The sequence below is a fragment of the Branchiostoma lanceolatum genome, chromosome 1, assembly GCF_035083965.1.
Source record: "Branchiostoma lanceolatum isolate klBraLanc5 chromosome 1, klBraLanc5.hap2, whole genome shotgun sequence".
NCBI lineage: Eukaryota > Metazoa > Chordata > Leptocardii > Amphioxiformes > Branchiostomatidae > Branchiostoma > Branchiostoma lanceolatum.
Window position 1 is genome coordinate 20715311 of NC_089722.1, and position 12206 is coordinate 20727516.

The window sequence follows — 12206 nt, forward strand, 5'->3', positions numbered from 1 at the left end:
CCCGCACCATTCCCAGTGGAACGCCCTGCCTGACACGGATGTGACGGCTCCCACCCTTGAGTCATACCGCGCCAGGCTGAAGGCCTGCCCGCCTTAGCCTGGTAACCCCCCCCCCCCTTGCCCCTCGCGGGGTCATCTGGGGGCATCAAGATATTCTTAATGAAAAATCTAAATATTTCACGGAGGTATGAGATCTTGTTTATTTAATCATCTGAGGAATATTCCATCAATGACGCACGGGACAAAGGAGGTAGCTACTACCTCGATATGATTTTATTGCAATTCTTTACTTTCCGTCGAGTAATGTGCCACGGTACAATACAGAATACAACACGGCTTCTAAAATCTACGGACCTCACGAAAGATACAGGTACAAAGTCACAATCGCTCTACAGAATAACAAGATCATGAGAAAGTTGAAGACGTAACCTGCGTAAGACATCTTAAACCAAACAAACACTCACAGACAGGAGACACGCGCACAGACTACTGTAATCTCAAGACGTACCAAGGTCAGTCTTCAACTTTCTTACAGTAGCACATGTTCAGTGATATTGGGTAAAGGACGTCATGTTTTTACAGCATCTACTCAGCTTGCATTCCTTTGTCGTGATACAGCTACGGCTGGCGTACTCGTCTTATTATTATTTTTTTTACTAGTTGCTCTATTCTTCCCACAACATACATGTAGGTTTGTCGTCAGCACCCATTTGGACATTAAACACAGAGGGTCCCTCGTTTTGAGTTACGATGTTATATAGATATGTTACAAGTGTTTCAACCCTTTGGGGTTGAGGGGCGCGCCAAAAGTGAAATGCCCGAATCTGTCCAATCCGAAATACTGTACCGGTTTCTGGGACAAGGACGAAGCCTTGTTACTTGGACCAAACGTGCTAAACGCTTTATTTCAATTTCCGTTGCCACAACACGAACTTGGGGGAAGTCAGCCGAAATACACCGCCACTTAGACCACCAATGAGGAATATGTTCAGAAGAACCCCACTTATACTCTCTTGTGGAACGAAACTGTGTCAAACACGGGTACGTTGTTAAAGGTACAGGTTCCTTGATTGGGACACATGGTGGATTTCTAAGACAGATTTCGCAGGCATGCCATTTTAGTGCGGACCAATCATAGTCTATTTCACATTTAAATTGCAGCTAGACATATTCAAATATAGATAACGGACGTTAGTAGTACGACAAACGTAAGTGACACATACTCTTACCAACGAACACATTGACCGACATTCACAAGTTATCTATACTGCATTAGCTACTAAAATGTACAGCTAATACAAAGTTTCATCCATGTTATCTTGTCATTCTTATAACTTTTGGGAGTAAACCACCTGTCCATCTTAATACAATGGGACAAAAATACCATTCCTTCGTTTCATATAGCGATACACGTAGTCACAGCGCCCAATGCTAGAGGACAAGGGATATCATGAACAGAGAAAAATCAGCTCTGGTTGGACACTATTCGTTCGTCTAGCGTCGTACATTGTATATACAAATTCAACGGTTATGGATAGGAACATTTGCAAATACAAGTCATGGGGACAAAGTTCATTTCACTTCAGTGGCATGAACTTAAAACCGGGAAAATTTGGTCCGGATTGTTACAAATCTTGACAAATATTATTGTGTAACAACCAAATAATCAGCTTTATATAAGTAACACACAACGTAGATATTGGATAGATAACGTTCTCTTCGATATTCTAATATTCATTTAAAAAAACACGTTATAGTTTGCCCGAATCCTCCGTAAAACACCACAACAGTATGGCTCTGTAAAATCCCCATCCCTTCAACAGAAATACGCTTTGGTAGATTCCAAAATGTAACACCATTTAGTGCTAATCGGGTCAGTTAAACTCTAAGATACTCTCAGGAATGTAGTCCAAGGTGAAACTTCCGGGCGCCGAGAGAACAACAAATATTCAGCACCGAGGACAGACCCCATAGTGCGTAAAATCGCTTCTTGATCACTGCCATAATATTCGACATATATGTTCTTCACCAAACAGATTTTTTTCCTCATGTATTTCACAAATATGCCGAGACAACCTGCCATCGACGATAGAACCGATATTCAGTTTGGTGAGTTGGGCAGGCAGCAAGTTATGTATGTACTGTTGCTGCTGGTTCGACAGTCAATGTCCAGAAAACCATCCTTAAAGTTCCATGATGCCTACGTTAACATTTCCATTGTATATACATATTACAATATCATTTCTAATACAGGGCTTTTTAATATGCATTACAGACAGGATGACAATTCACCTTTGCATGTGTTTTAAGAGATCTGCTGCAACGGAAAGGGTTAATTGTACTTTCCCCCACGATCAGTTAATGCTGCAGGCGATTCTGGATTTCATAAATTGTACATTCATCTATCTATCTATCTGTCTATGGTAGGTCACAAGCCAGAAGCTACCTCACCTATACGGACGTCATGTAGGCACGTCCAAAAAAGCCCTGTACGTCAGTATTGCTACGATGAAGACAGCTGCCAATCGTGTTTCCTTCTCAACAAGACAAATGTTTCTAACTACATACCTACGTCCCTTTTTTTACTACATCCTTTAACACACATTACAGATTATTATTAGCGTATCTTCTACATCAAAACCTTGTTCGCTACCAAGTTAAAGTTGTTGAGCAGATTTCAATCACACCTTATTTTTTCAGCAATATTACCTCCTAGAGTTACTCGAAACATTCCACAAAACTACGACCAACTGGCTTCACCAGGATTTGAAACGCGGATCCAATTGAACAAAGATATGGTATCTGTATAGCTCTGTTCTCTTTCCGACACTCTCTAGACACCTATCATAGTCTCTTTACATTTTCATTACATTCAAATGACGTTCAATGAAGTTCTATCGTAAGAATCCAAAGGTACTTTGCAATGTAATATACCTGTGGTGACCAATTCCCGCCAAGACTTGCAGACTCGCACTACTTGAATCTCAGTGAGGAGCGACCTCCCCCGAAACCGTCATCGTCGCACGTCATCCGTGGAAACTGTGCTCCGGCCTCACATTGCCTTGCACTCGTACCTTCAGATCAGTGCTTTTTTTCTTCAAACGCGTTATTCCAGGTAGCTTAACATGCACCAACAAGACTTCCACATCTTCGAACACAACATGAAGCTACAACGATTGGCGGAGATCTGCATAGTCACAGGTAAAGATTACACAAGGCTGGGACAATCACACTGGCAGCTGGCTACGTACCATCTGGAGGGGTCGGTTACAGCAGCAAGAGAAAACACGCATACGTGTGGTTATCACAACCATCATCACACCACAGCCCCGGTATACTGAACACAGTCCAGTGTTTCAACGTGCTTCCTTCTTACAGCGCATTTGTGACATCTATTCAAATCTTTAAGGAAGCTCTGAATTGAGATTCCGCCGCAACAACGTATGATTCAGACGGTCTTCACAATGCTTTGAATGTTTTCATCAACAATGGGATACAGTGATAGAAAAAAAATCGGAGTGCACCATGTCTTCATAACATTGTTGTTTAAGAGTTTACCTGTACCTACCTGTCTGGAACTCAAACCATGGCGTCACGGCTGGGTGTAACGTCTAAGGTGAAGGACCACGTACTGTTGGTGAATTTGTAAAACTGCCAGACAGCTATTTATTCAAAATGCTCCACATTTGTTCCCCCCAAAATCAGATCGACCATGGCTGGTTGATTTTTGCCCTGATTGTCCGGCAAAATGCAACTACTTTATTCTAAGCGTGATTGGTTAGAACTCTATACCACGTGATTGTCCGGGCAATAGTGATTGGTTGGTTGGCTGGTAGCTGTTGCCGTGTGACGTCATGGTTTGTCGTCCAAAGGAGTAGTGTACAGTCCACTTGATACATCCATATGTCATACTTACACAGGCAGTGGTATGTGCTAACACGAAGCTAGGAACATACATTCAAGCACAAGATTATTCAGGCTGAGAAGTTTACACCATCCTAATTAACTGTTGTTTCCTTTTTTTTTTAATTATTCATACAGTAAGTGTTCCTATTGTATCTAAATGATAAATAATTACCTATGTTAAGAAAAGTGATATTGGTCAGTGAATGGTCACACATCTTGAAGTGATGGCAATGGATGTTAATAACTAGTGGAATTCTGGTTCATAACACACATGATGGGGTGATCTGTTCCTGGGCTTCCTCATTGACAAATATCAGTAGTACGCTCAAGGAGAATTCAAAGTCCAGATACAGAGCACCTCGTGCAATGGAATGGTTAGCAAAATGGAATGTACGACAAAGAGGTGCGAATAGCTTGGAATGTACATGTTCAACCCTTTCTAGTCCGATGTGCTATAACAATATGCCATGGAACTGAATCTATGCACAAATATTTATCTAAAAAAAATACCAACGGCTCTGCATACCAACTTAATTTGGAAGACAAGGTGTTGGAACCAAAAATTATTGGCAATACTGCGAAATATTCACCATATTACTTAGGTTATACCATTGCATGCACAGCTGCCCAGGCCTTGGCTATGTAGATGTGGTTTGTTGGAAAGACAAAGTAAGAGTTTACCTGTTATTGTTCGCTCCAGTAAACATACATGAACCTGACAAGTACACCTAATATAGAAGGTTTGGAAACTTTGTTTGGTCAATCATATCTCCATTGCTTTTATTCTATGATTAACATTGAGTTTTACATCATTTGAGAGCATTGCTATGACAAAAGCGGCTTTTCAAAGGGGACTAAACAAGCTTTTAACACAAAACCCTAATCATAAACGGCAACAGAGAGATATGATGGACCAAACTTGGCTTTCCAAACTTTTTGCACTAGGCTTAGCAACTTGTACACAAACTTTCCCCAGCTATCATCTTTCTTGCTGGGCACACCATGATGCCTAACTCTACTCTTCCCACAGTTAAGCACAACAATCGCCTAACTCTACAACAGCCTTGGACAGGGCTGATGCTTAAGTATACATCTCAAGAGAATATCCGACCAAAACTGCAGGGCCTTGTTGGCTATCCTACCTTGCAAACAAGGTGTATAAATACAGCCTACGTAAGTTAAGAAATGCTACAATGTAGATGTGACTAGAAGGGAAGCTCATCAGTTCTTTTGAGTACAAAGGCAGAATCCCATCTTGTACAGTTGGCTGATCACAAAATTTTAGATATAACTCCTGGGCTGATGATCCAACAGTCCTTTAATAGAACTGCAGAAAAATGTCAGCTGAAAAAGTTGTACAACCCTTTTCACCAAGAGTTCTAATTTTTTAATTCATGAGATTCACTCACCTAGAAGTTAATGTATATGTGTCTGGGTAGAGGTGACAAGCTGGCAGGCGCCGATTTTTCCGGTAGAGATTGCGATCGAAGTTTGTCAACAGATATCGCAATCAAGATACCTGCCAGTATAATCCGTGATTCTACTGGTAGAGATCCCGATCAAATTTTGTATGGATATTTGTTTAAAAGACAGACCAAACTTTTCAATTTTGAGTTTATGTCACTTTAGATCAATGAATTGACACGAAACTCAGGATTTCTAAATGGGAGACCACCCTAACACATTCCCAGCATCCTGACAACAATCTCTGTTGACAGAGGCTCCAATCGGGATCTCTACAGGAAAAATTGATGATTCTGCCAGACTGCCAAGCCAAGATAGAAATCTCTACCAACATATGCATTGATGGAAATGATTACAGAAAAAAACAACTGAACTGTTCTATTGATGGGCATGACAAAGGGACAACCCATAATACATGTACTTGTATGTTTGTATTTGTGACGGGATTCTGCCTTTCTGCTGCTTCCATTTCCATTCCATTGCGAGTTCGACTGTTATTACCATTGTAAAGGTGGTCCTTTGGCCAGCAGAGGGGAGAAAACAGGGAACAAAAGTTAGCAGTCAAGTTAGGTGAATGATGAATCGTAATCAGAGGATGTTTCAGATTACTGCCACAGGTCGTAGGCAGATGACATGCTTGCCGCTATCACTCCATCATACTGCTAGGGGGGCACTCCAAGAGTCTTTGCTAGCTGAAGCCACCTTAAACCTGTCACACATCTAGGACCTTCCTAAGACTTTGCTCCCGACCAATTACCAACCAAGGTAGGCGCTGGGTTGGGAGTAACCTGGAATCCACCCTATTCTAGCTCCGGTTGGTTCCTCTGATCGCATGAAATCAAAATAGTGGCTTTCCTGGCTTTTCAAAATTCATAGTTGGCTAGCACTGATGACTTTTAAAAACTAGATAGAGGGCGACCTTGCAGACCAACTCCCAACCACAGATGACCTTGCTTATAACAAACTCTCAACCATTGTCTGGAGGCCATGGTCGGTGTGGCTATGTGTGACAGGGCTTTAAGTCCCAACCATGGTCTGGAGAAGGTTGGGAGGCCATGGTCGGCTGTGTGTTACAAGGGCTTAACTCTCAACCATGGTCTGGAGAAGGTCGGGAGGCCATGGTAGGCTATGTGTGACAGGGGGTTAACTCCCAACCATGGTCTGGAGAAGGTCTGGAGGCCATGGTCGGCTATGTGTGACAGGGGCTTAACTCCCAACCATGGTCTGGAGGCCATGGTCGGCTATGTGTGACAGGGGCTTAACTCCCAACCATGGTCTGGAGAAGGTTGGGAGGCCATGGTCAGCTATGTGTGACAGGGGCTTAACACTGAATGCCTTCAAATGAGGGCTTAATCTTTAGACACAAGCACAATTTTCATACATGTACGTAAGTCCATATACAAAGAAATAAAGTCACACTCTACCTCGATAATGTGGCAAGCTATGGTGAGGATGAAATCAGCAGTATGTGCTAGAGTGCCTAATCGTTCTTTGGCCTGAATGGCTCAAAGGAAATATGATGTATTCAACAAAAATCTCAAACTCGTTTGTTGTGTCTGTCGCACATGCTGCATGTATTGTTCAGTATAATGAAACATCTGGGTACTACTGGTAATCACAGCACATGGGAAGTTGTGTTGTTTATAACTGGGTCTCTATCGCAGCACATTTATTTCTACACTGGTACCTACATCTAGCAGGTCATAAGTTGTGTATCAAGGTGGCAACATGCATACACATACGTGTTATTGTATAGAGGAGGCTACCTGGATGTGTAAGTGCTTGTCCTTAGCCAAAGACGCCCCCGAAAACGCCCACAATGATCACGATCAGGACCGCACAACACACTATGATCATGATCTTTTTCTGTTGGAACAAGCGGAGAGAGAGTAAGGCAGAGGTACAATGTAATGTTTGCTTGACACATAATAGGACTGGTATACATCATGAGCTGAGCTTTTCCAAACTTACCACATCTCCGTCAAGTTCCAATATACATTGAATTCTGAATACGTATTCATGTACAGTTTCAAACTTGCTAAGTGAAGGGATGACTGTTAGGGAAACAGTTACTGGTGCAAAAATTGCTTCTCGATTCTACGTGTAGGGCATCTCGATCTGAACGTTGTTGTCTGTCTCGCACAAATGTCGCAGGTATCTCACTGAACGGCGCCAATTTCAAAAGGCATTCCAGAGTAGGGTAAACTGGCGACAATTTGTTGCCTGAAATTGTGAATTTTTCTTAAATTTTGAAAAATAGAGTCCATTCCAAGTCACCGCGAGGGTTGTTATTGTCATAATTTAGAACTATTTTCAAGTTATTGTTATTATTTTTGTAAGAGATTTGATACTTTTGAAATATTTTGAATGTGATTTCAACTTTCTAAATATTTCTTAAGTTTTCTAAAACTTTAGAAATATTCATGATGTAGAATATGATATTTACAATGGTTTCTAAATAATGGTAACAGCATTCTACCATTATTTACAATTTTTTACAATTTCTTACCATTTTCTACCAGTGGTGGTATTGTTACCATCCCATGATTCCTCAATACACATCCTGCAATACACACCCACAGATGGCTGACTGTGGGCAAGAAGTATATAGACTTGTAATGTTGCTTTTGATATTGCAGCAACTGGTACAATTTGACCATTAGATTTTCTTCTTATGAATTGTCAAAAGACTAAAGTAGTCCATGAGACTGTCTGACCTTTGTTATTTGTGTACAACTTTCTAGATTGTATCATAAACACTTGCGGAACATTGTACACATATTCACCACAAATTTTGTGTCCAAACTTGACCAAACTACAGCGTTTTCCTAAAAACAGTGTTCATTGATGATATAATACTGTTTGTGCATCAGAAAAACCAAAATGCATGAAAAAGCACCCATGGGAAAGTAAAGAAAATGATATTTGATATTGTTTTTGTAATAATTCTAAACAAACATCATTTTCTTTACTTTTCCATGGGTGCTTTTGGTGCATTTTGTTTTTTCTGATGCACAAACAGTATAATTTCATCACTAAACACTGTTTTTAGGAAAATACTGTAGTTTTGTCAAGTTTGGACACAAAATTTGTCGTGAATATGTGTACAATGTTCCGCAAGTGTTTATGACACAATCTAGAAAGTTGTACACAAATAACAAAGGTCAGACAGTCTACTTAAGTATTTTGACAATTCATAAGAAGAAAATCTAATGGTCAAATTGTACCAGTTGCTGCAATATCAAAAGCAACATTACAAGTCTATATACTTCTTGCCCACAGTCAGCCATCTGTGGGTGTGTATTGCAGGATGTGTATTGAGGAATCATGGGATGGTAACAATACCACCACTGATTTTCTACCATTATTTGTAACATGTCTATAAATAGGTCAGAGGGCTGGGAAGAAAGCAATTCACACATCCTTGCGAAGTTTAGGGAAGAATGCTTTCCACAAAGGACCGAGCGGTGTCCTGCAGTGAAGTCTAAAGATGTACAAGGCAGACAGAAGGGCCAGATTAGCACCTACTTTTATGGGGGCAATCACCATTCTGCCATTGTTAACCATTTTCTACCATTTCTTGTTAATATTTCTAAAAGTTAAATAATCACATAGATGTTTAGAAATTATTACAAATAAAGAGGTTTTTGTGCAGTTACTTTCAAAATATTTCTAAATTATCTAATTAAATTCAAATAAATTCATATTTTTGTATTTGATCTTTTAGAAAAATTTAGAACTATTGTCAGTCAGATATTCTTTTATTAGAAACTTTTCAAAATGATTACAAATATTATTATAAAACCCTCACGGTGACTCGGAATGGACTCTATGCAACTGGAAAAATTGCGAAAAACGGTGCAATCACTGCAAATCTTTTTTTGGCTGAATCTTGGTCATTGTACATCGGTGTTTAATATAGTAGCAACACTGGTTTCCAATAAAGTTATCATGTATCTGATTGGGGGCCAAAACATTCAAGGTGAAGCCATTTTATTTGTAGAGGATGAATTTTACCCATGCATCGCATGTGTGACCGAAAGGGAAAATTGGCGAAAATTAGCACAATTTCCTGACACAGTTTGACACCGTCCAGTCTGGTATCAGCATCAACGGCGTGCGCTTGTTATGAGACGGTATCACAGTAGTCCACAGCAACACAATCATTCACACTGTTATAAACAGTGTTGCAAGGATGTGGACACTCTAAAAATGTCTTAGTGGAGGTTATTTATTGATTGATTCATTTTTGCTACCCAGGAACCATGTAGCGCCACTTGGGCGGTTTACATATTAAATAAAACATAATAGACTCTAATATAACAAAATTATGAAGTATAAAATAAAGGTGCAAAGTTTTGATGACTTAATGTCTTATTCTTGTCGTAAAAACATGATTGCAAATTCATCAACAGCACTGCACTTGAAAGTGGATAGACTTGGCCTAACACCTGATCACGAAAGCTGTGAGTTCTATGATTATAAATTACCCTCATGGGAGCTGCTGGGGGAAATGTTATAAGCCATAATTGATCACAAAGGTCTAACTTTTAAGGACGGTGAAGACTCTGAAATGTTCAGAGGAGAATTTTATGCAAAAGACCACTAAAATAGGAGGAGATCAGTGCTGTCTCCAGCTTTAAATTTGTTTCCGTCCCACTCGTTGTTTCGGAGCCCATATTGTTAATTTTCGCTGTTAAATCTGTCATTTCAACCTTACAAAAACACATATTCATCAATGTCAATTCATTAATTTCAGATTCTTTGACAAATTTTTCCGCCGTCCAAGCAAATTTCCGTTCCTGGATGGGACTATTTTCTGCAATCGGCAGATCTTCTTATCTCTCTATTTTGAAAACCTTGTGTATCAAGTTGTTCAAAGTACATGTAGTAAGAAAATGCGATTTGTCAGCCAGAACCTAATGAAACAAACAACATGCATAGTTTTCTAGGCATGCACTAGTATCACTTACACATAGCCTGGGTGCCATACAATTACTACTGGGGCTCCTACACTCGCTTCCCTGAAAAAATCCGAAACGAGTGTAGGAGCCCCGGTAGTAATCAGATGCAACCCAGGCTTACTTACACAAAGAAAGCGGGAAACAAAACCAACAGAACAACGAACCATGTGCAAAACTCATTGGGTCTTTATTGTCCCAATCCTCCATAACATGAAAACATTATAACTGAATAGACACAATTATAAAAATTGTTAATCAGTGGAGAAAAAAGATACAACTTAAGTAAACATGAATTAAAATGTGCTGAGACTTTGGAAGGCATTATTCTCCAGTAAAATAAATTCCATGAAACACATATAAAAGTATCATCAAAATCAGCTGTCAGTTCAAAGAATTATGTTGTCAAACAATAATTGCCGGACCCTTTCTATTTGGCCCATAGTATATACAAGTAAAACATTTTCCTTCCATGTGTTTTTGTCCCTTTATCGTTATACAGTAGAAGACGATTTAACTGGTTTTCTTCTACTTAAACATAACTTTGGCACGAACACAAATTACAAAAAGAAAAGTTTGAGCCTATACAAACAAATATTTCCACCGTGTCATTAAGTGAACTGGCATTCCAGTCAATATTATCAATTTTTGCTCTTGCTCCAAAATAATCCACCTCAATACAAATCATTCTTCTTTCTTAAACCATGTTGTGGAATAGGACAAGTATCTGGTAGTTATCATACAATTCAGATAAATTATCAAATCATTACACATCATTTTTTTAAAAAGCAGCATTTTTAAGTGAACAAACGAGATCGAGAGTGATGAAGACAACGCGAGATTTAAGAGAGATGGAGAGCAACGTATCCTATCTACATGTGAGAGTACAAACGGTACTCTCCTTCACACTCTAATACATTTCTTAAGCTACTATATACAGCATGTAACAAGGGTGAAGCCATGGAATATCAGTGCGGAGCATGTCAATCGAGTTCAGGATGGTAAGACGCTCAATTTAATTGCAGCATCTACTTGTATGTAACCTTTTCCCAGTGGCACCCAAACTGGCTTGAACCTGAAACCTATCCTGACTTTTGAACTTGTTTTATCTTGCTTCCAAACAATGTTAACTTCATTACATTATTATTTCATATCCCCTTTTTAAGATTTTTCAAACACTTTCTTAATGTATCGTAAAATATTTTTGAGATGGTACTTGCCCAAAATGGTGTCTAAAGAGTAAAGTTACCACCCTTATAATTTGAGCCTTCGTACATTTGTTGGTGGGTGTTACAACATGCAAGCTAGTTCTGATCTTTTTACACCAATATCTTTTTTCAATACCAATATAAAAGGTAATATTTTGGTACAACATCTGACACCATTTTTGTTTCTCTTTTCTGCTTGAGCTGTCGTGGCTGGCGACTTAAGTTGAACGTCTCCGGCAATTTAAAAGCACCGCAAAGCAAACGTCTTCGTTGTCGCATGTTTGGGTCTCCCCACATTGTAATCTCCGAAGAGAAACACCAGCATGCCTTTTTTTCTTTTTTGTATGTAATACGGTCTGTTACAATCCCACAGACAGGCCAATGATGAGAGCTAGGAGAACCAGAAGTGCCACAACACAGCCAGCTATCATGAACATTTTCTGTTTGAAAGGAAAAAAAACAAAACAGAACAAAAACAGGATTTAAAACAAGCTTTTCAAAAGGTTTTCAGGTTAGATCTGAGTTCATGGAGTGATTGATTTAATTTTAAGTGACATGTTTCTTCAGCTGAGAATTTCACCAGAATAAGACATTTTTCTCTCCCTTGCATGCATAATGTTAATGGTCTCCCAACATTGTAATCTCCGAACAGAAACACACCAATGCT

The 12206-nt window shown here is 39.5% G+C and overlaps 1 protein-coding gene across 5 annotated transcripts in view; it reads right to left on the reverse strand.

Moving 5' to 3' along the window:
* Positions 1–251: 251 nt before the first annotated feature.
* Positions 252–12206, reverse strand: part of LOC136440534 (syntaxin-like) — a 53618-nt gene continuing 41663 nt past the window's right edge. For 4 of the 5 annotated variants that reach the window (XM_066436595.1, XM_066436628.1, XM_066436586.1 and 1 more), the window contains one exon: positions 10503–11979. Coding sequence is in view for 3 of the 5 variants with exons in the window: in XM_066436628.1 (XP_066292725.1) it covers positions 11899–11979 (81 nt within the window). In the remaining 2 variants the exon portion in view is untranslated. Of the gene's footprint in view, positions 5888–7136; positions 7237–10502; positions 11980–12206 lie in introns of those variants that run through there. The other variant, XM_066436637.1, reaches the window with a different exon arrangement.